Here is a 25885-nt window from a genome sequence, read left to right on the forward strand (position 1 = left end):
CCAGAGCTTTCAACCACACTTGAAAGCTGTTAGCTCACTGTTCATCATATGACCTGGAGTATTGGACTTCAGTCATGTGCTTACAGGCGGCTATATACGAGGAAGACCATGAGATGCCATTGAAAAACTATTAAATGGACCTCGAGTTAAGATTTTTCTCCAGGGTAAAGAATAAACTTGGACGCTCCACTTCTTCAGTAGATGAGTCAACTACAATGTACCTGCAGCACATCAGAGAGAAATCACTCTGTTCATTCAGTGTCTGAATTTCATTTATTTGTTCTTTATTTATTTTGAAAATCCAATTTATTATTATTATATTATTATTATTTTATTATTATTATTATTATGTCCTCATCTGTGCCAACACCACGTATATCCTGGAGCTCCACAACGAGTGGCCTGTCTGTGTGCGTGATCTCAGAGCTATCCATTTACATGACATGTGAATTATTCAGGAGTCCGGTCACGTTTCCATGGGTGTGCACCTCGTCTCGTGCCAGTATTAGCTTGGTGACCTATATCGTTTTCTCAGCTTTTATGTTGACATGTTCAGCCTAGACTGAAAATAAATCTGTCACTGCTGTTCACCTACCACAAATGAGAATATGTTGGATCAGATGATATATTCTGTCTCTTATTGTCACACTGTAACATCTACATAACTCCTGCATGTTTTTTCACAGTGTCTGAGACCTCTTGATTTCCTTTCATGATGATAATGGTTTTCACTGAGGGGAACTGTGAACGAAAACTGAATGACAGGCAGCTCAGAGCACTTTTGTTTCTTTCATTAAAGTCAGGAAAGTATCAAATACATGGAATTAAAGTTTCCAATTGAGTGAGGTTCTTTACAATACATGTTCAATATTTTTGCGAATGCACTTTTTTGCTTTCTTGCCAAGAGTTGGAGAAGATTCATACATACTCTCGTTCATACAAAAACTGTATGGTACTGTTTTTTGGCCGGGCACAGTGACTTACTGGAGAGGCTCCACCCAGCCTGCACACAGCCAAGAAGTCCAGCATAAAGTCCTATGTACATGCATTAAATAAATAGCACATACTGTGTTAATTACTCAGCTTTAGAGATGTAAATAGATACATTTTGTTAGCTTAGACAAGAGCCAGGCTCCCTGTATCCTCCTGCTTCCGGTCTTTTTGCTAAGCTAAGCTAACCAGATGCTGGCTATCACTTCTTATTTCCTCTAAAGGGAGTGACATCAGTCTTCTCAACTAACACTCATCTAGTTCTGAAAACACTCAACTATCCCTTTAACGCCACTTGTTTTAAAGGCAGTCATGTGAATTAAGAAATTTAATTTCAAGTAAATTTTTTGTGTAGAACAAAGTGGGGATCAACAGTCTGAGTGAGGGCTTGGTTCTAAAATCAGTCAGTAATTGTTTCAATACTTTAACATGAGCATAAAAATCCATTTGCAACTGGAAAGCAAATTAGATTTTAAGATTTTGTTTGATTTTCAGTTCTCTTCTGCAGATCTAAGGATGCAGAAGCAAATATATATACAAAGTTTTCACTTAATTGCCCTCCTTGACAATGACTTTCATACTAACTGGTCAATCCTAAAACTAATTTATCAGCTGCAACAAACATTTGGAGGAACAGTTTGTTAGCATACCCTTTTTTTCATGTTGCTCCAGTTTCTGCACTGTTTATGTTCATAATAATAAATCAAGCATACACTTATGTAGTGTGGTGTTTCACTGAACCTCTTGAGAGCATTTTGAGCAGCGGAAATCAGCTGCTTGAGCCTCTGACTTATGACATTCAAGTGTCTCGACATTCAGGCTCCGCTAGCAAAAGCAGCAAGATACTCAGATCCCTTTAGCTAAAAACATGAAAAAGGTCACTTTCCCTGTCATGCTGCCAGGTCATTTTAAACATCTCATGTACCGGACACCAATGTCCTCTGAGTCTTATGATGATATATTTCTACATGACAATATCTTGTTTAACCCAAATGCTTTTGAGTCTATATGCAATTTCAGCAAACAGTGAAGATTATTTTTTTTCCTATTAACTATATCATTAGAAGGAAAAAAGGATTACAAAAACATACATCATGGTGATGAAGGCTAATTGAAACTCTTTACATTTCAGAGATAGATATAGATATTTTAGAGCTGTTTAAAATCATACATTACAGTTCAAAAATACAATCAGGGTCACTTAGCATTTGATTTTATAAGCTGTTTATCACACCAAAAGACAAAATATTGTGTCTATATTGTTTGGTAATTAGTCACCACTGATGAATAGGTAATGTGATGTATGTAAAGTACATTACAAAGTGTTGAAAGAGACTGATACACTGATACAAACATCCAAGATCTTAGGGATGATACATGACCTTTTCATTAACTATCATGAGGGAAGCTGACACAGCTGCTGTTCTGACATTTCACTCTGTGACAAGCACCTCCCGGTTATTACTCACTGACTCACAGAGAAAACATAAAAATCATTTTGCCTGATTTTATATGATTGGAATTACCTGATGAAGATTACTTTGTAATAAGCAATAATGAGAGCACGCTTAGGCCAGTGTTGGATTCTAACAGATGCATGTGGTTTTTATTGGAAAGAAAGAAAAATGAAAACAGCCCAGATAGAAATTTGTTTGAGCTGGCTACAAGACCAGACTGACTCAAGTAATTGAGATGATTGGAAAAATGAGAAGGTAATGATGAACTGTGGCGGTGAGTGCAGTTTAAAATTCTCAGGGTTAGTTGACAGTGATCACCTTGAGTGAGACTGAGACACTACACCTTTCCTGTTGAAACTGAAGGAGTATTTAGAAGTTGGGAGAGCAAGTGATCTGAAGGAGTGGGAAAAAGAAGCAGTGTTACTGTTTTATTATCAGTAATAGAGAGGAGAGGGTCTTATACTGCTGTATATCCTTTTTAATTCACTAAGAAGAGAAGACAAGTTAACAGATGGGAGGCCAGTAGAATATAATAAGACACATCAGGCTTCTGTTTTCCAACCATATCTATAACCATAAGAGACTCGATCAGTATCCACTGGCTTGTACACACTGGCTTGTTGTTTTGATAAAAAATATATAAGTAACATAAAAAAAGGTTTTGGGGAATGATGAGTTGTGTTATCATATTTTAAGACAATAGAATTGAGGACGTAGTTCTTGTTGCCATTCTCTGAATCTGCATTTAATTGTGTCAAAGGATTTCAAAACAAACCAAATGTGTCAAATGCGTCTATTCTGTGATGGATACACACAAACACACATGGACCCAAACTACTGTTTGATAAATTTTTTAAACACTCAAGTTCTTATCAATAGAAAAGGGATGTAAAGGTTATTTCTGAGTGTTTTGCATTATAATTATACCTCATGTTGAGGTATATTTTTTCTTCACCTTTATTGTGAAAATCTGATATCATTGGTTTTCTTTTTACAAGCCACTGGTGCTGGAGTCCTCTTTATGGTGTTGTAATACCTACTGGGCACCAGTAGAGGTTAATAAAAACCATCAATCACTGAGTTCCCCTTCATAATGTTCTTATGTGACAAACGAACAACAGGAACCGAACAAGGTGAATGAAAAAAACAGAAGAGGAGCTGAAAAGTTGTGGTCTTGTTCTCCACCTTCGGGGGGAACATTACCATCCTGGCAGCTCTGTAGTTTCATTAGCATCAGCTGCTGTTTATTTGGAGAGGAGTTAGACAGTACAGTGTTCTGGGCAGAAGCAGACGCCCTCAGAACTGTGTGTCTGTGTTGGATTTATATGAATTGTTGCATTGTTGAATTACTGTTTCTGGTCTGGGTTCAGCCATTAACATTTTTAGGTTGTGTTCTGCCTGCCTCTGTTTCTTATCTGCGTCTTTGGCTATTTTCTTCCATGTAGATCTCTCCTTTTTTCCTTATCACTATGTAGCCTGTATCTTTTCCTCATCTTAGTTAAGAACAAATCCTTTTTTGATAATCCAACAGTTTGGAAACATGCTTCTTTGCCTTTTTATCCAAAGTCAGATGCGAGGATTGATATCATTTTCAACCCTGTGCATCAAGTAGAAACATATTTTTCCTACTTTTCAACAAAGAAAACAGCCTCTTTTCTTTAAAAGTGAAAAGAAAATGCCTTGTTTAGTTCAATTATCAATGTTGAAATCTAACGGGTTATAGCTGTCATTTCATTTAGGTTTTTAGAGATATCAATCTGTCAAAACCTACAATTTAAGTCCACATGTTCACAGGTAGCAACACATCTTACTTACAAGAAATAGTTTATCACAAAACACTTAGATTTTTAACATGAAATGTCTTGTCTATGTGTTTTGTTGAGCAACAAGGATCATGTTTGGACAGCACAGGTTTCTGGATTTAACTCTGAGCTTTTTTTTTTATTGCACAGGGAACAAATGGATAACATCTCTCCTGCATCTGTTTACTGAAATCTTCCCTCTGACTTGGCAGCAACAGAGGGGATGAGGAGGAGGGAGAGACAAGGAGAGGGTACAACGCAAAAGGTAGACGGAGGAAATATGAGGTAAAGAAGTGTGTGTTGATACTGAAAAGAAAACTTGATTGATATACGTTAGATTACAAGGGGTTGAAGTGATTTTTTTATGCAAAGGTGTGTATAGACTGGGAGTTTTACCTTTTTATATATTTTGGTATTCTGTGGTGCTCATGCCTTTAACTGTGTGGTTACTTTCAGGCTGATATTCAGCCATTTTCCTCTAAATTACTATTACTAACCACCAAGAAAGTAATTTCTCTATGAGCCTTTTTTCATTCTTCAGGCCTAGCACAGTTTCAGCAAGAAAGAGGAATCCAGGGCCTGCATACCCTTTAAAAGTTGTAGAGTGACTCTCATTATCACAGCAATGCATCTCGAATGCCAGTTCGATAGGAACCTATGAATTTTATTAACTTCTAAGTAATTTGCTATTATATATGATAAATAAGATCAGATTTAATCAGTCTTATTGGATAATATATATTAATATAATATATAATATAATATATATTCCATACATCTTACATGTAATTCTTTTGATTAAAGCTTATTTTTGAATTGGCTGATTTCTGCCAGATCTGTTGTAGTTTGACATTTAAGGGGAATCATAGCACTGATTAATCACCTGAATGATCAACGACCTGGCCCCTGGATGATCGGATGGTTTCTGGCATGTCAGAAATTTTGGTCGGCTGTTTTGCAGTTAGATTAATTTCCCACATGGCTGCTGTCAAAAGATCAACTGTAGAGAACTTGTTTTAATATATTGGAGTAGTATTTTACATGTTGTTGACTGGCGAACAGTCAGACAGTGTTGTCTGCATCTTCTAGCAGCCTGCATTTCCACAGTATTCTTTTTTCTTCTTACTTTCCATTTGCAATAGAAATGCCCAACGTTATGCTGCCTGTCTCTGCTCTGGTCAACACTGAGGACACACACATCTTGCTTGAATAATCTCAGCTGCAGTCGTGCTTGCAGCTGAGTATAATTCAAACTTCTGGGCGAGTCATGACAGTTCTCGTGGGCTGTACTTTCTCACAAACACGGACTGCATTTTGCACCTTTGGCTGCGATCCGATTACATTCATATATCTTATCATATCATTGCAAGCTGTGTGTCTTTACACTTTGCATGGGCTTGTTTTTTCTTCTCCAGATAAGACTTTGAGATTTATATCACATTATAACACCAGAGCTGATTGCACTCTGATAAACTTTGATAAAGGCTCACAGTTAAAGGGGAAGTGCACTCATTTAACACATTGCAGCCAGTGTATAAACCTGATAGGACGAGCACTAATAGGGAGTGCTACTCAGCTTGTGAAAGCAGCTGCATAATCTGAGGCTTGCAACAGGGTTTGTCAAGTGTGAAAAGACAACCCAAGTGATGTCATTAGGGTTATCTCAGCTGTTCATTGCATGTCACACTCTGTCAGATGGGTCTAATTGTTTTGGTCGCTGTCTTAGTGTGATCAAATCCTGATTAATTGTAGCACTATGAAAAAAAAAAAAACTGATGCAAGCAGAGACATGTCATCAACTCCCATCATCCATCTCCACCAATCCAATGTTTTGAAAATGCTTAAAAACAATAAACAGACTTTGGTCAAAGCACTGACACACTATGTATTGAAAAAAAATGAAAAGAGAGGGAGGAACAAAGCCAGTTTAAAGCAATACTTCAACATTTTGGGAAATACACCAATTCATTTTCTTCTTCTAAAAATGGCACTTGATGATTATACATGGGGTTATGTGCCCAACTAGTTCTTGGCCTGAAGCAGTGACTTCCTTGAGTCTTGCCCTCACTGTGACGTTTCCAGGCAACCAGCAGCTTTAAAAACAACTCCACTGGTGTTTCACAGTGTGTTCACAGGTGTTGGGGAGTGTAACCACATATGTGAAAAACAGTCATATTAAGTCTTTAGTGGCTCCAGAGAGAGCTGTGTGAAATTTGATAAATTTGACCAAGATGACTCACTGACCAGGTTTTGACCAGGTTTTGACCAGGAAGGACAAACAAATGTTCGATGGAGTACTGTGGTGGAGTACCGTATTCAGCAGTAGCATTATGCTAGCTCGCCAGTATATTCTGCGTCAGTTATGTCATATTGATTGTAGCAAAAGTCACCTTGTGGGATTTTGGTCCTACATTGACACAGGCAGTAAGATCAGGATGGTACATTTAGTTTTATTTTGTGCAGCTGGCTAACTCATATTAGACTAGTCTCAAGAGCAAAACTAAGACTGCACAAATTTGATAGAGCATTCTAAGATACTTGAAACTGTCTTCAAATCCCATGATCAGGTCAACTCAGTTGACCCCACAAAGGTACATCTCTGTTAAGTTGATGAAATATTACTCTTCTACTACATCAGCGCTCGGGATAAATCTTTTTTTTTTTTTGTTTTGATTGTATCTAGGGTATACTTGTTGCTATTATATATTTATCTTTTTTGTTGGAAGTTGCAAGTCCTGCTGAAACCTGGAAAACATCAACCCTGAAATGAGTCCAAATCAGATGCAAGCCAAGAGATGAAATATGACTGCTTAGGGTTTTACAAAGTAGTGACTGGGATAGTAACAACAAATCATTCTGAGTGTTGCTGAGAGGCAGACTCATCCATATGTTATGTTTGTGTGTGTGAGTGGGCCATCCCTGGTCAAAAATGATACTTTACACCTGTTGACTGTAGCTTAACCAACACAAACATAAACTCATTGACTTTGAAAGCACATATGAAAAATAGAAAAATAATGAAATTGCTTATTGTGCACAGTGACCAATGTTTGCACTGGATGGATAAACCAATCACCAAACCCCTACCAGTAGAGCTGGACAGGTAGGATAAAGAATAAGGATTTCTTCATTTGTGTCAGAGCAAGGAAAATAGACATGTCCATGAAAAACATTGACAGAAATGGCAGCAATTGTGGATGAGAGTCTGTAAGTGGATTTACAGAAATAACAACTACTAAATCAGAATAGGTCTAAAATCTTTTTTCAAACTGTCCCAAGTAATCTTCAGTGCAGAAAAATATTTTTCTCTCATCAAACATTCATGTTATGGGTTGCAGTAAACATTGCAGCCTCTTGATGCCACTAGCAAGCACTTCAGACTGTTGTTTCTCAGTTTGATATATACATTTAAATTAAAGTTCATTTTAAGAGATAAACGTTTCCAAACCCATTTTTTTTAAGTAAATGTTCTTATTTAGTCCTGTTACCACCATACTATTTTGTCCTCCCTCCTTTATATTTAATGTTGTTATGTTCTTCTTTTATTCTATGAATATCCAAGCCCAGTCAGCTGTGTCCCACGTAACCTAGATGTGAGTGGAATGAGCTGTCAGTTTTTAGAATCGGCCTTAATATGGTGTAAAAAATTGCATAACATCAACATAAGCCAGGATCAGTGTCATGAAATACCTCAAAATAGGACATGTTCTGGGACTGAACATATGCTGCTTTCATGGTGAATTTGATTGCAGTCAGAGCCAGCGCATCATGGTTTGGTTGGTTTTTCCTGTTGACCTAACAGCCCTGTCACCAGGGACCTCGACACATATTTATACACTTGCAGAAATGTGTGTAAAGTGTGTAAAGGTGTCTTTGAGATCTGAATCATTGCATAATAGGACTGAGAGTTGGAGGACAGTTTTATGTGAATTGAACAGATAATGTGTAATGTAATGTGTCCAGTAGCGAGCTTTAATTGTGCTCGTAGGAGGATTTTGTTAGTTTTGAATGGAGCCAGGCGAGCTGTTTCCAGTCTTTATGCTAAGCTAAGCTAACTGGTTGCTAGCTGTAGCTTCATGTTTAGTTGACAGACACAAGGGTATTATCAATCTTATTGTCTAACTCTTGGCAACAAATTGAATAAGCGCAGTTCCCAAAATGCCAAACTTTTTCTTTAACTGACTCATTTCAATTCATTATACATTTCTGCACTTTATTCGTATTTCTCTTCATTCTCACCTTTTCTTTTATCCAGTTTTACTTATTACTTTCCTTCCACTCTGTTAAGTTTAATACACATTACAGACTTTATACCTGGGATGTGTTCACAGAATAACATTAAAGGGTTTTAAACATTTTTAGTGTTTAACTCCACTGAGTATGACTGAGCCTAAAATCCCCTTGGCATTAGAAACTATTCTACTGTTTTTTTTTCTCCGTGTCCTGTCTTAATGTCTTTCCACACATATATTTTTACAATGCTCTGTTTCTGTGGTCTCACCATGGTGTGCTCTCGTGTGTGTTTTGTTGTGTGGATATTATGTGCGCTCACAGACTTTTCTACAGGGATGCTTGTCAAAACAGATCAACACTATGTCTCTCTGCTAAGCACTAATGGCCTGTCTGTTTATGTGTTAACTGACATGGATGTAAGGGATTTCAAGTAGGAATCTCCACACACACGCACACACACACACACACACACACACACACACACACACATACAAGTTCTCTCTCTCTTTCTGAAGCCATGCAAATCCAAACAAACTACAACTGATGGTGTGTTTGTCTTCTCTGCTCTTAGGCCATCTTATGTCCCTGCACAAAAGTAACCTGTATATAATATTCACTCAGACTCAGGACTGTATAAGGAAGGATAGTCTCTTTTAGCTTGGAGTGTACGTGAAATAAATTTTATTTTGAAAGTGTCTGTGGTGTGAGAGGTTTGTTTGATATGGGTTTAGTTTTGATTTATGCATTATTTTGAATAGAAATATTTTATTATTTGAAAGGCTAGTCTTTTAATTCCATGTAGGCCGAAATTGTTTTAGTTATACTGGCGTGTAAAAGGAATTATAGAGGCTTCATATAAATAGTGTAGTTAATGTAGTTTCGTGTCTATATAAAAGCACTAATAACAGAATAAACTATATATTGTACAGCTAAAACAAAAATATCACATCTCACTTGGAACAAATATGCTACTCAGAGAAAATGGTTTATGTGAAGTGACAGGAGGGAAAACTACACCTCCAGTCATCATCTCTATACAAACTCTCAACAAATCTGCCACCGGTCACTGGTTTATTCACGGCTTCTGGAATAATCTGTTGCAGGGAAACAACAACACATAGCCACTGCTTAGCGACTTATCATTATCAGTAGTTACTTCCCAACATCTGCACACCTGTCTGTGTGTCTGTATGCAGTGTCCCTACACGCCCGCATTACCCAACACATAGAAATCATCACTGTTTCCTGCAGTTACCTTCAGCACCTGCCTTCCTGTCTGTTCACATGTCTATCTGCCAGCTGACCTGTACCCATGTAAATATCCATGTCGTCTTCCTCTCGCTTCCTTTATGTCATTGGACTGTAGCAAGAAACAGGAGCACATGGAGGAAACTTAGACAAACTCGAGGAGAGCATGCAAATAAGAAGAATGCAAAGTAAAATCTACAAAAGATCCAGCTCCTGAGTATACACTATGTTTGAGTAACAGCATTAATGAAAGCAGAATAATTATTTTTCTGTCATGAGTGCTGTTGTTCTGACTTAACCAACAAAACAAAGACAATAACCAGGTGAAGTTGGCTCTGTGACAGTTGATGGTAAGTGGAGTTTAAAACTCTTGAATCACCATCCACAAATATTATATATATATATATATTAGTGTCCACATCTTCAAATTGTTCAACTGTTTCTCCTAGTTCCTCATTTTGCTATTGCTACATAGCCAGCATTAGCATTAACAGCTGTTTAAAAAAAACGTGAGAAGTTCAGCATCTGTTATGCCTGTTATGTTCTGCCTTCCTTTTCTCACCAAGAGCTGTTTCCAGCGATGGAAAGCTAGCATGCTAACCAGCTAGCCCCGGCCCGTCTCGTCACTTTCCGATATTGGCTCACTGTAGCCTCCAGTCTGCCCTGAAAACGTAGCGTTGCTCAAAGGGCATAGTATAGCGTAACCTATTGTAAACGCAATGATGGCTGAAGCTCTTGTGAAGTGACAATCACCACCACCGGCTTCCAGCAGGAAACTACATTCTGGGGCAGAGCAAACTTACAAATAACCCCTTTAAGGAAAATGTTATGAATATGTTTTAAGTGTATTATTCTTTTAAGTATGTTGTTTTGATATAAGAAGCAAATTACAGTACGTTATTTATTTAAAGCTGTTAATATGACTGAAATATCACTTTTCAAAACAAGGACATAGGTTTTCCATCACTTCTCAAACTGACCAAAGCCTTCAGTAAAATTTTATATCAAGATGTATTATAGTTTTCAAACAATCAATGTCTGATTTCAGGACACTGTGTGCCACAGGTTTTCAGAAATCAGAAGAGGTCTGTGTTTTCTGGCACAGAGCAGTGAGCAGGTGCTGTTTTCCCAGTGGTGCACTTCCAATATGTTTATCATCCTCAGTAAACCTTTGACTAAAGTACATAACAGTACACTGACAACATATACAAGCTGCCTGTTATCTCAACTATAATCTTACATATTCACAGTAATTCCAAAAAATGTATTGTATGACACTTCATTTTAAATATATTTTCTGATGTTTTGAGCAGCTGTGTGGTTGACTGTTTATCCACTGATGGGTATAATCAACCGTAAAAGGTTCAAGTGTTTTAGTTACAGACTAAGGCCTGTATTTAAATATTGAGACGCTGAAGTTCTGTCTCTCTGTTACCCTTTCTTTTTACTCTCTTTCTCTTCACACACTTTAACCACATATCATCCCAAACTAAACAGCTCCAACGTACCATGTTTGACTTTGGGGTAAACTGTACAATTTTCCACTGAATTAGGTCAGCACTTGCGCTGTTGCCAAGTCCACTAAAAGCCATTAGATGCAGCACAGGTTAGCGCACCAGGACAAATGGAGTTTACAATCTAGCAAGTGGTTTAGGTTTGTGTAACTAGACGTAGTCCTTCTCTTTATGATGAAGTCAGAGTGAAAGAATTGGAGAGCCGTTCAGAGGGGCTGGCTGTGGAGCTAAAGTATTCTGACAGTCACTTTCACAGAACAGCTGTCTGACTTGATCAGTTAAAAGAAAAATCTTCATTATGCAAATTGTCAGAGTATGATGGGAGTTTTTTTGTTATTACAAAAATGACAGTGATCTTTTGAAATTCATACAGATGCCTCAGGCTGGCTAAAGGACTGGGTGGGACTTTTCAATGTTGAAACGATCAGTTCTGCATTTTGTTTTGATTCATGAAACAAGAAGAAGCGCAACATAAATTTATAATCATCAATTCTATTTTATTTTACTAGTGAGATGCAGGGCAGTTTTAAGCCTCTAGGACCCCCTTAATAGTTAAATGAAACAACATGAAAAGATAAATTCACTCTTGAACTGCCCACTACTCTGCATAGCCTCTGATGGAGGGTCATCAGTGGGCATTGCTTCATCTGAGAGTTTATTTTAAGCAAAAAGTCATTACTTCAAAGCAGTGATTCCCAACCAGGGGCACCTCTGTATGCCATCAGATTTACAGGTATTTGGTCATAAACCAGTTGAAGTTTTGACCTGATGATGTTGCTAGTGGAAAAATCAGGGGTTCACCAAAGTTGTTAGATGATTCATCATGAATCAACCATCAACCGTCAAGATATTTCACTAAAGACAGAAATATTTACCTCATGGTAGTGCTTGAGGTTAAATCAAGGGATCACCAAATTCAGTAGATTTCATCCTATATGGACTGTGAATGTCGGTACAAAATGATGTTGCAATTTATCCAGTGTTTCTAGCTATTTCACTGTGGATCAAAGCAGTGGACTGACAGACCAACATTTCTATCCATAGATTCATGGAACAAGGCTACGAAACCAAGACCAAGTCGAAGATCACTAAGTCTTGTATGAAAAAAATACTGAAAATATCGACTTTTATATAATTAATAATGTTAAATAAAAGGTAGTTTAATGTTAGTTCAAATGAGCACATTAGTAACATGGACTGGTGGAGAGGAAGAGATACTGGAGTTCATCAAAGAATAAAAAGTTAAAAAAAACAACTAGAGCAGCTGCTACAGAGCTTTGTTTGAGAAATTGGCACCAATTTCTTGGTAGCATGTGGTCAACATTTTGGTACAAGTCAGCTTATTATATTGTGTATTACTATTCTCTGTGTGTTATTGACAGAGCTGCTTGCTTTTCTGTACATAGGAATAAACAAATAAATAAATACAACCATATATATAATCCCCATTTCCTCAATGTCCTCAGTGTGGTTGTGGGTTGTGATCATAAAATTTCAAATCAGATTCCTTTTGGCTGAAATCAACCTTTTTTAAACTCCTATTACTGCCTTCTGTTTATTTCTTTCCTTTGGTATTCATTGAAGCTGAAATGATCTAATGGATGAAGACAACAGCTGTCTGACTGATTATCAATCACTTGAGCTGAAGACTGGAGAAGACAACTTACCCTGTCTTTTAACCTGAGATCAAAAAGACGTGAGATGGATTCACACAGCATCAGTGTCCTGCAGGGGTCATGTACATCATAATCTGTCATAGTTCGCTGTAAATGATAGCTGTGTCGTGTCTAACTCTTGTTCATGACTACAGGGACCAAAGAAGGGATTTAGATTTCTTTCTTAAGAGACTTAAGGGTTTGCAGTGTTCAGGTAGAAACCAAGATTTGCTAAACCTCAGATCTCTTGTTGCTGTTTCAAATTAGCCACAGGATTCAACACTGTCTGTTACATAGACTGCCCTGAAATGGCATTAAGATGGACCCATAGCTGACACAGGCTGCACATACATGTAAACTGTGAAATCACACATTTGGTAGTATTTTATTGATGTACATGGTTGTAACCATGTAGATACAAACACACAGATAGGGACATCTATCCATGAACAAATTGTGTATATATATATATATATATATATATATATATATATACACACACACACACACAAACACACACACAGGTTCATGCTGCAGACAGACATTTCATGGCCGCAGGTTTGAGTGATGACAGGAGCTGATTGCATGAGGGAGGTGAACACAAACATGCACACACCAACACACATAGTGAGAGAGCACACACACACATAGTGAGAGAGCACACACACAAACACACACACACATAGTGAGAGAGCACACACACACATACAAATCCCGGATGGTGATGAATGCTGTTTAATCTTGTGGTCAGAGCGTCCCAGGTGGGAGGGGTCAGACCTTCTTCTCAGGGCTATCTCTTACAGGCCAAAGGTTCAGCCTGATGGCATCCCCAGATACAATGGCTGCACTTTATTCATATGCAGAGGAAAGAATAGAAGAGCTTAAACCACCGCGTTCACAGAAATAGTGCCTCGGCTGAATTTAAATGATTTGAAATTAATTGATGTGAAAAAAAAGATGGCGCATGAAACAAAAACAGTTCACCAAAAGCATGGTTTAAGTAAAGTTAACTGAACTGAATTAACATAAAATGCAAAGTTGCAGTGTGACAGAAACTTATCTTATGTAGTTGATAGATCATTCAAAAGAGTATATATCCAGCAGTCAAGAAGTTAGATGGAAGCCAAGGCTTGTAGTCTATCTCTACTTACTGAACTCTTTTACTAGGCCTACTTACTTTTTTACTCTCTTATAGCAGCGGTAATTGATACTTTTGTAATAATATGTCACTGACAATTTGAAAACAATGATCGTGTGAATGGGGCACTCATAGTGTTGAACCTATAGAGAATAATCACCCAAATCTGCAGCTCCCTTTGGCTTTGTGGAGCTTTAAAGCACCTTTCAGCTCATTGTTTAGCTGCCCGATCCAAAACTTTACGGTTTTCAGCTAAAAAACACACTGTGTACTACCTGCTATGCACCGAACAGCAGACACATGCAGTCTAAGACTATAGTTACTGAACATAGTGGAGTATTTAGCAGCTAACAAGGTCCTAGAAGAGAATGAATATTGTGCTTACAGTCAAGAGGCAGCCAGAAACACAACCCCAAATGATTGGTAATTGTCGCTATGTAATTTCTGGATATGCGAATAAGGAACTGTTTGCTAAAATGTTCACCATATCACACTAAAATTGTGTTCACATCTTGTTTCCACTGCCCCCTAGTGGTCGAAGAAAATCAGTTAGTGCAAGTGAAGTTTGTATGGAAACAGTGTGTCCTAGAAGTGAAAGACTAGCGACCAGGGCCAAGCAAAAAACGAACGAGGTCCATTATTTTCTCCATTATTGCCATTTCCGTGTACCACAGACAAAAAAAAAAACAGTGTTCACATTAAAGATTACAGTTTAACCCATGGCAAGGTGAGAATGACTTAACTTTGAGGACATCTGCACACTGATTCAGAGCAACAGTTACACTGTTGGCCTGAATAATGTTTGAGGTTTGAGCACATGAGTTCATCCCACTGGGAACTAAATGTGCTCTCAATTGCATCTCACAGTCTTCATACAACAAATGGAGCTGAACCTTTGATCTTGTTTTTGTCTTTTTGGTGTCCTCTAATGTGACTTTAACAAACAACTTCCAGCCAATCAGACACAAGTTTTTCCATGGTCATGGTATCCACTTACAGCCTAACCATGCAGTTAATGTTAGTGTTTGTGAGCCTTAAATATCTTGGTAAGCTCTGAACACAAAACAATGGCCCTCCTGTGTTGTGTTTACTGCCACAAGTAAATCTAACACATGTATGATGTTGTTTTTCTGCGCTTATCAGGCATGCTAATGCTAACGTTTGCCTATTAAAAAGACAATAGCTCATTTTGAGGAGGAAAATACGTTTTTTTCCACATGACTGTGTACAGTTGTGTACAATTACAAATGGACATGAAATAACCCCCAACCTCACCCCCCACCCCAAACTTTATAGCCTTCTTTCTTTAACTTTTTTTGTAGACTGCTAACTCTCCTTTACTGCCCTATAATGTGTTATGTAATGTATTTTCTCATTTATCAACAGCAAGCATTTTAACTGTCCTGTAAGCCAGAGGGAAAACGTGGGCTGAAAACTTTTCATCTGCTTTTCACTTTTCCGTAAGTAAGCATGTCGACTTGAAACTGCACTATGAATCTAATAGTTACATTTCTGTCATTTTAACGTTCAGATTAGTGCAATGTGGCCTTTCCTCTGACGTTCATCTACACCCCCGAAGTTTTCTGTCGGTTATGATCAGGTCAGTAGCCTCACAGAAAGTAGTCACCGCAGTCAAAGCAGACGTCATCCCACCCTCATTTTAGAGGACAATATGTGGATTTTGTGTTTTTCCTTCACTCCCTCCCTTTCCACGTTCTCCACTTTCGCAGGCCACAAGTGTTTGATTCGCTGTCTGGCCGTGCATATTAATGAGAGGGGGACAGCGGGCTGCTTTTTAAAAGAGCTGCTGCCAGCCTCTCCACAGCGAGCGAGAGCGAGAGAGAGAGAGAGAGAGAGAGAGAGAGAGAGAGAGACGCAAGTGATTGGAGATTCATCCAAGCGCTCAGGACGCACAGACGGAGTTGCACAATCAGCGCTCCAAAGGGACTCCAAAAAGCAGAAACCCCTCAGCGCTCCTTCAGTTCTGCCATCCAACACTCACTGCAAGTGGATATTATTTGCAATTCGAAAAACTTTTTTGTTGATATTTTGTTGCGTTTAGTCGTAGAGACCGTTTGGAGAGCTGGGTTTTTGAGGAGCCTGATTGAAAAGAAATCCATTTCATCTTTTTTTTTGATTTGTGAAGACATGCATCGGTGCACAGCGGTGCTACTTTTGTTAGTGGTGGCCTTGTACTTCTTGAGCGCAGAAGGTAAAATAAAATACTTTTTATTTGTTAATCTATAGTTTGAATTGATCATTTAATTGGCTGTTTCGCGCGGAAGCTATGGAAGCTATTTGGAGAAGATGTAGGCTAGATGAATAACAAACAATAGGTGGAGAGATTCATGTTTCTGACGCCTCATTTGGTTTGTTATGTGTGCAAGAAGAGAATGGAGAATTAAGTGCAAACTCACTCTTCCAAACTAACATTTGTTTGAATCAAGATCCCCAGATTTCCAGCACAGCTTTAAAAACAACAACTTAGCTTGAGTGATTTAGTGGTGCATTTGCTCGCATGTTGATTCTCACAAAACGACTTCATGTTGACATCATCAATATGCCACCAGCTCAGTGTATTTTACTTTTAATCTGACCACAAAACACTAAATTCAGCAGTTTGTTCATAACCTCATTGTATCTATATACACTGATAACTTCTTAAGACAGATTGTATTGATGAATACAACTATGATGTGAAAATCTGATCTCATCATGAATCTTAAATTGGCATTCACAAGCTTTTTTGCACCCTGAACTCCACTCTCGGACTGCACTAAATTCACTGGTACTTACATTGAGTGAATGTTGTTGACAGATTCATTAGAAAGTTGGCTTTTTCACCATATGTTCAATCATTTATTGGTTTAATTATTGACTAGTACCATCTCATAGATGGCAGAAACAATACTTTAATTTAGAAGGTAGAGCCTCATCTCAGCATCTCCTTGTATCTACCTGTGTGAAGTGTTGATGCTGTTTTTCCCCATCATGCAGTCCTGATAATATACATGGATATACTAACCTCTGTGTTTCCTCGGTTTTATCGGCCTTTGTTGTCCAGTGTGTTTGTGCTGAGTGCTGGCACCACTGTGGGGCTTGTGACAGATTTAGAGGCAGGTGGTCAGGACAGATAGCGGGTGATGGATGAAGGAAACCTTGGGACTATCCAGGTCATCACCTCCCATCACAAATATACAACCCAGCAAAACTCATTTCCTCAGCAGCATAAAATAAAAAACGGCTAGGAAACTAAACCGGGAGACGGTGTTCTATTGAAGTGAGTAAATGTAAATGTGAAGAAGGGAGACTGAATGTGACCTCAGTTGAACACTTGCTTGCTTATGTCCCTGCATTTCTAATACTAAAAAATTTTAAACAGCAAAGTCACAGTTACATGAAAGTAGTAAGTGCATAAAACATGAGTTTTCATGACTCTCCAGGACAATTAAAGCCGCAGGTTCTTCCTGCATAATTTTGACCCCTTTGATTTGTATTCATAAATCATCAGAGCTGCATTGGATCAGTTCATTTTGTGAATGTGCAGGACAATAACTTTAGAAGAACCAAATGCTTTTATGTTTGGGAGAAATTACATTTTTTAAAATCAACCCAGAAGTTTTAATTTTATAACTACTCAATGCTCCTTTTTAGTTTTTATCACTCTTTTAAAGATGTTAATATGTGTTTATATATAAAACATGAACTGCATCGTACAAGTGCATGAATCAAGGGGTTCAACCGAAGTAACACTGTTTGTTAGATATGTCAAGCTTTAGCAGTGGACTTAAGTACTGGCACTAAATCCTCCTCATCAGTGTGTAATTTAAAGATAAACTGGGGATTTCATGTTGATTGAGAGCCAATTTGCTGGTAAATCACAAAGAATTAACTTTTCTATCAGCTCGTTGGAAGACGAACTTAAATAATCTGTCCAGTTTCCAGATGGGCAGTTTAATTATATCATTGTACCTTTTAAATCTCCAAACCTACACGTAGATTGTGTTACTGTTACGAGAAAATACAAGGACTAATGACAATTTGATCACACCCATGTGTTTGATTTCTCAACAGCCTATAAGTGCAGGTGCACCAGAAAAGGACCAAAGATCAGATACAAGGATGTACAGAAGCTGGAGATCAAACCCAAACACCCGTACTGCCAAGAGAAGATGATATTGTGAGTGAGGCTTTTTTCTCTTTTCTTTCTCTTCATCTATCATTCTTTTTCTCCAGTGCTAGATCTCTTTCCTGTATCTCTCTCTTCAGCCAGTGTTTTCTCCCTCTTTCCATCTTATCCCCCTCATCCTTTGTATTCTTCTCTTACTCCATTTTCTGACCCGTTTTGTCTCTCCCGTAGCTTTTATCCACTTTTGCTGCTTTTCTTCTTCCTCCTCTTCTTGTCTTTCATTTCTTCCCCCTTTCCATCTCTGTGTGTGCACAACAAGTAAGATGTATTTGTACCAGCTTGACACCCAGATATACAGTTGTAACTGTGCCATGACTGTACTCCAAAATACCATAAAAATATTTGGCAGCTTTACAGGGATTATCAAAACATCCTGTCAGCTGTGCCTAAAGCACTTAGGAGGGTTCACAGTGTGTGAGTACAGCCCATAGCCAGGAGGTAAAGATGATTTATTAATTGGAAAGGTTGGGAGGAAAAAAACACAGCTTTCCAGAATTTTCCAGAACTTTCAAGTACTTCCTCCATGACAATCTGATGAGACATTTTGTATTTCCACACTTTTGACAATAAATTAAAGCATTTACAGATTTATAGACAGACTGTCTATTTGATCTTTCCGCTCACTCTTTCTCTTTGCCATCTGACCTGTGACCCATCAAGTCACAGCCGGTGCAGACAGACAGCTATTATGTTCAATTTGAGCTATCGTTTAGTGCAGCATGAAACTCTCTAATAATAACTAGGCCTCTTCTACTGAAGAGATCCAAACAGACTTGAAATAACCTGTGGCGCTCATACTGACATTCCAATCCTAATAAAATAAACATACTCATCATGTATACATTATGTACTGTATATTTTATGCATGAGTTCAAGCGTTGGGGATCAAGTCTCACCCAGAGCTAGAAATGTGAGATGTGATTTCTATGTGGATTTTAAGTTTCATGTTAAAGTCACTCAAAGGGGCAACAGATGGGAATGTTATGTCAGCCTCCCTGGAGTCAGTTTTGTGTGTAAGTCACAAACTCTGCTGCCACCTGCTGGCAAATTACAATATGACACAGGAAACACAATCTGGGGAACAGCAGCAAGCAACTAAGAAAACAGACTGTGGATGTGACATGAATAAATCTGGTATTCCAAGTATTCTTTAAAATTAGTTATTAATCACATTGAGACAATGATGACGATGAAGGATTGGATTTGGATTTTTCATATTACACATATGTTTTGATATTAGAGCAAATCTTAACAATAACACCATTTAGATATCATCTTTTATGGGAATGATAAACTGTGGAGAGTACAGATTATCACACAATCACAGTGATCCAAATGGAACTGAGATGAATCAGATAACATGGATCCCATTCATTTCTGTATTGTTTAATGCTGGAACCATTAGTTGATTAATCTACAATAAAGTTTGAATGAAGATAATCTCCAACAACTATCTCAAAAAACCATCTCAGTGTAGTTGTACATCTCCTCTCTTCTGATTGGCTGACTGTTTCCTGAGTGATTGAATAAAGATAAAGCAGATTTCAGGTATATACACAGAGACACCAAATCCTGCAAGGTTGGATGGTGGGTCCGGGTGGGCTGGATTTGACAAATGGCTGAGAGCGGTGACTGGTTTTTAAGGCTCGGTTTCTGAGTCTCTGTGCATTTCTCTGTGGACCGAGCATTTTTGATACTTTCACAGTATTAATATAGAACCTAGACCTGCTTTATAATCAAAAAAGACATGAAAATCTGACTTTATACAACATGGGATCTTTAATTGTTTGTTGGTTCCAGTTAATGTGAGAATTTAGGTCTTTTGTCTATTTGATGCCATTGTAAATTATATATATTTAGATATTGGATTATCGGTCGGAAAAAAATAGAAAATTGAAAACATCACCTTGGGGTCTGACGATGAATAATCGGCACATGAAAAGATAATGAAATGTACATCATTAGTTGCAGCCCTAATATTCACATATGCCATCTAAAAAGTCTGTATTTAAAAGTATGGTATGAGATATCAAAACAATAACAATGTGTGTTTTGTGTGTGTGTGTGTGTGTGTGTGTGTGTGTGTGCGTGTGTGTGTGTGTGCGTATGTGTGTGTGCGCGTGTGTGTGTGTGTGTGTGCCTGCCAAAGGAAAAAAAAAAAATCTGAGAAGTACTACATTTGATTTAGTCTTTGTCGACCCACAGGTCTGTGGTGTGTATTACCCGCCACGTAACTATTATTTAAGGCTGCTCTTGCTCTATTAGCATGAGATGGGGGCCACCAGCCGCTGCTGCCCAGTGAAAAATGAGCCTCAGCGGGCTCCGGAAAGCCACAGAAAGAAAGGGAGCAGGAGAGAAATGACTGAGAGAGTCCCCCCTCTGGCCTTTGTTGTGGCCATTTGGCTTACGACGGTCAGTTTGGCATTCTGGGCGACCACTCCTAACCACAAACACACACAAGCTGAGAGCCCCTGCTTGTTCCTGCTTTTTCCTCATTTCATTTTCCTCTCCATTTCCTCTATGTTGTGCTTTTAAATTCAGTCTTTTTACAACTTTCTTTCATATTATTTTTAGTCTTATCACTCATTATGTTTCTCATTGGTGCTCTTTGTTTGTCTCTATCACTTCATTTCTGGCTTTTCCTCGCTACCTCTCTTCTTCTACCCTGTGTTATGCCTTTGTCTGTTCAGGACACATTCCGATCCTTTACTTAAGTAAAAGCAGTAGTACCACACTATAAAAACACCAAACACAAGTTTTACCAGTGAAATGTACTTTATGTTGTACTTTAAAACTGATTATGATTACTATTGATTATGCAGAATCCCTCATTATAGAGTGCCACTATCATATTACTGCTTCGTTAACATGGAAGAATCATGTTCATGTTGCAGCTGGTAGAGATCATTTTAGCTACTTTATATATTTTTGGGATGTCTAATAAACTAATCACATTTTTGTATGTTAAATTTAAATATGTAAAACAACTAGTAGCTGCAGCAATCAAATAAATGTTGTGAAGATTAAGGTACAATATTTCCCCTTTAAATGTAGTGGAGTAGCAAAAAGTGGAAATTCTGATGACCACAATCACAATCACTCCTTTCCTTTTTCTTTTCTCCATTTGCTCTCATGTTCTTCCTTTAGCTCTCTCATAGTGACTCTTCTCTCTCTGAGCTCATGAAAAATGGTGCCGATATGAGCTTTTAGAGCCAGTGGCTGCACTTCAGCTGCCCAGGTGAATGATAATGAGGATGAACTAAAGCTCAGATTAACACAGTAATGAGGTAAAATTTAACCCCTGCTAAGCAGCCATGCTTGAACATTAAAGGTGCGTTTATTACAGCCTCACTGATATGAGACCATTGGCATGTATGCATGCATGCCTACAAAAAGCATTTTCATGTTCTCTCTATCGAACACAGACTCAAAGCTCAGTTCTTCCATAACAAAGCATTTAAAGCTGCCCAACTAAACCTCAATAGCCAAACAAAGTGACAAATGAATGGGCAGTAAAATAGATGCAAAACACTTTAATCTAATTCTTATAATTACTGAATGCAACATTTTTATCGAGAGTCAAGTCTTTTCTCTTGCAGTCAGCTCATTGAACATTCATGGTTTAGTGAGTCTTTAAGTGTGTCACTGGATGGAAAGGCCCCATGGCATGGTGGGTGTTTTTTCCCACATTTCTCTTGTTTGGCCTGAATATGCCACATGCAGGCAGACTGTCTCTGCCGTTGCCTTAAGCAGAGTGTTACAGACGGACCAACTGATTCAATGAGCTTAGATGTCACATCTCTAAGTGGCACCTCCATAATATTGCTTCATTGCCAAGAAACTGGCCTCCGAGTGCAAGCTGATCTTTTGAATTGTGAGGGCATTTAACTGTGGAAATGTTATTGAGGGAGGCAAAGAATAGCAGCTGAAGTTTGAGGCAAAAACATGTCAACCACGCTACAACTTGACCAGTTTCTATTCAGAGGATTCATACTAGCTTTCAGATGGTTTAAAATAGTTCAAATCGACATTTCTACTCTATACAGCTCCACCAAAGTTCATTTTAAAAAACATAGTACAAGTGGGCTCTCTCTCTCTCAAACTATTGAAGTTGACATCTTAGTGTCCAAATATATTGTGCAGCCTAATCAAACTATTTTATAGCCATGTGATTGCACTAGGGGTTTAAAATGAGGTGCAAATTGACAAAAGTTTTGTGTTTGTTTGAATTATTCCATCAAATACTTTGTTAATTTCTTACTTTAGGAATGCACATGTCATACAGCTCTTTTCCAGCACACCATACTTTATTCACCAAACGTTTTCGGCTACCACGCCTTCATCAGGGTGGTGAAGGCGAAAATATTTTGGTAATAACATTAGACTTTTTGGGTTCAATAATAACTCCTTTTGTTGTTTCTTCTCTGCTCCCCTCCTCAGCGTGACAATGGAGAACGTCGCTCGGTTCAAAGGGCAGGAGTACTGTCTTCATCCCAAACTTCAGAAAACCAAGAATCTGGTCAAATGGTTCCGCATCTGGAAGGACAAGCACAGGTAATAATCTTAGGCGCAAAGTCTGATAATAGGTTAGTTTAAAAGCACATTTAATGGGGCTTAGTGTGGCCTCTGGGTTTAGAACACTGACCATGTGGTTATAACGTACTTGGTTTGGGTTCTGTCGCTTCTATTAAATCTATTAAATGTTAATAATAATTACATTTTAAGTTTTACTTTTTGGACTTCTAACAGTTACAGTTTTCTTTTTGTTTCAATCCCATGCCTGACAAGGTGGGATAATATTTATTTACAAATTTGTTGGTAGCTAAGGACAAAAGAGTGAGTGAACATCATTGATGTTTAAGTATTTTTATACATATTAATACATATATGAAAATGCAGTGGAGAGGTAGTGAGGCAGTATTTTGCTAAGTACACAGGCACATTTCTACAGGAACTGGATTTCAGTGATTAAATCTGCGACCTTCCACTTACATCCACAAGGCCAGTGCATTCAATACAAGAAACATTTGATCTATGTTTGTCCAGAGACTAGAGGAAAACATCTGATGCAGGCGGTAGATGACCCTGGCAGAAAAATCCAATGTGCAGGCAGCCAAAGAAGAGAATCTTTGAGAGAGAACTGGACAGTTATTTGCAAAATTAACTCTATTTTTGTTTTTTCCCCAGGGTGTATGAAGCTTAAGACATCGGCTACCCAGCACACGTGGATCAAGTGAGACAAAAAAAACACCACCACCAGGACTCTTTTTATGAAGTGCAAGATGTAACCTACAATCAAACTGTACTTCTCCCTCTTCTGTCTGAGATCTGTCAACCGCATTAAGAGATATCTTTAGTTCGTATATAAGCTGGTGGGCTCATTTTAGTCGGCCATCAATGTAGTTACAGTCACTCACCACTCCAGTCTTTACAACTGTAGTTATGCTTGTCAAATAGTGGACAAGACACCACCGTCTGTGTTCAAACAGTTGTAGGTTTGTTCAGATATGATTTAAAGGGACTTCTCTTTTGCTTTGGGTTTTAGGCTTCTATCAAAATGAAGAATGTGTCGTTCGTAAGAACCGAGCAAACCTTCCTTTGACAGATACAGTGTAGGTGTTTCTATTGTTAAGATTTTCGCTACTCTGTATTCAACATGACAGGTATAATATTTGTACAATGCCAACCTTTAGGATCTGGTTACCTGTGTTTAAGAGGTTATAGTAGAAATGCAGAGATAACGATTCTCAATGAATCCGATTCTCTGTATGTGTAGAGGAGAGGCAGTGGTCACATATGATACCTACGTTTCTATTGTTCAGTCAGATAGAGGAGATCTCCCACTGTGTGTGTGTGTTTATCAGGTCCATGCTAGTTGTATGTGTCAAACAAACACACCACTCTGCAGCACACATTTTGTAAAATACTATCTCACTAAACCTGCAGGGTGTAGTTTCAGTAGATATTAAAGAATACAAATAGTTCATATGTGCCATTGCTACATAAATTACAGTCTGTGGATTGGAGTCATTATTAAAAACACTAAAAAAGCAAGACTGTCTGCAGTTTACATTATCAAAAGAAGATATATTTTGACTGTTTGAAAGACTTTTTTAGTTCCACCTGTGGAAACAAACGTGCAATGAAGCAATACAAACTGCCTGCATCTGCACTGTATTGAGCTATGATAGCATCCTTAAAGTATAACGCTGGTGATATTGTATTTTTGTTAATGTAAACCAATATTCCATGAAAATATCCCATTCATTCCTACAGAAGACTTAATCTTTAATCTTAAAAATGTTTATATTTAAAAAAGGTTAAATAACTTCCTAAAACAGGTGGGCACTGTAGTTATTAGCCAACATAACAATAACAACCAGGAGTAAAGTCTGCATTTGTTGGGGACCATTTTCAATGTTTACAATGATGACTGAAAATAAACTGCAGTGCATATTTTTATGGTAATAAGGAACAATGGATGTTTATGACACAGAAGGAAACTATATCATGCTTTGGATACACAGACAACACTTGCTGGTAGGATTCATTTTTGGTTTTGTTTTGTTCATGGGATTTGTTGACAATAAGAAAAATACAGAATATTATCAAACTTATCCTTTAAAACAGGCTCCAGACTGTGTGATGTAATGAAAATAAGCACTAGACCAGTGCACAAGGTTCAAATGTTTTACTTCTTTTAGCTCTGAAAAAGGATTTGGCTGAAAACTCAAATCATACTCACTGTTCACATATAAAACAACACTCATTAATTACAATACAGCATATATTTAGATATATTACAGGCTATTCATTTGTACTGCTAATGATCATATTGCTGTCTTCTACAGCCCCGCATGGGTTTTGATACTCTGCTCTTTTATGATCTCTCCTCCTGTAGATCTCCTGAACAATACTGTCAATTGTGTTATTATTTTGTATGCTGTAGATACACTTTGTAATAATGGCTGTTGGGTGTTGTTTTGTTGCCACCAAACAGAATTCACACACAAATATATCTGCATATATACAAAAACAACACATTTTCTTTACCTTTTGAAGAATGTGCATTACTCTTGTTTTATATCTTATATATAAATATATATAAAGAAACATTTTGTAAATGGACCAGTATAGCCTATATGTTAGTGAGAACGAATTCACCTTAAGACTTTATAGTGTCATGTATATTGTGTTACTGCATTGTAGTTGTTTTTGCTTTTGTTTATTTAAATCTTGGTTTGGTAACAGATATGTGGAGTGTGAGTGTTTGGACTGGCCCACCAAACACACAGTTAGACGTTCAATTGAGTATAAAACAATAAACACAGCAATAAATGTCTATAGAGCAGCTCATATCTGCATTTGATTCATTGAATTAACTATTGTAATCAAACCTGAAACAAAGAGAAAACAGTGTTGTAGCTGATGTGTAAAGGGGAAGGAAGACAAAGAGAGCACCCTCAAACTAAAGTGCTGTGAGGGAAGCAGACCACAAGGTGGCGGAATCTACCAGCTGACTTTTATCAGGCTAACTGCAGGTGACAATATAATGGACATAAAAACACTTTGATTCACACATATATTGAGGTAATATAGATAAAAAGAAGTCCCTGTTAATACAACCCATGTAATTTTTATTAGTATGGTTATGAGTAT

General features: G+C 37.8%; 1 protein-coding gene across 1 annotated transcript; it reads left to right on the forward strand.

The window, feature by feature from the left end:
• The first annotated feature begins 15884 nt into the window (after nt 1-15884).
• Nucleotides 15885-25582, forward strand: cxcl14 (chemokine (C-X-C motif) ligand 14). Its single transcript, XM_056382306.1, has 4 exons — nt 15885-16249; nt 18112-18217; nt 22667-22780; nt 23414-25582. Exons 1-4 carry the CDS (start codon nt 16186-16188, stop codon nt 23427-23429), a joined length of 300 nt encoding a protein of 99 aa, XP_056238281.1. The 5' UTR covers nt 15885-16185; the 3' UTR covers nt 23430-25582.
• Nucleotides 25583-25885: the final 303 nt, after the last annotated feature.

The sequence above is a fragment of the Seriola aureovittata genome, chromosome 8 (assembly GCF_021018895.1).
Source record: "Seriola aureovittata isolate HTS-2021-v1 ecotype China chromosome 8, ASM2101889v1, whole genome shotgun sequence".
In the NCBI taxonomy this organism is placed as follows: Eukaryota; Metazoa; Chordata; class Actinopteri; order Carangiformes; family Carangidae; genus Seriola; species Seriola aureovittata.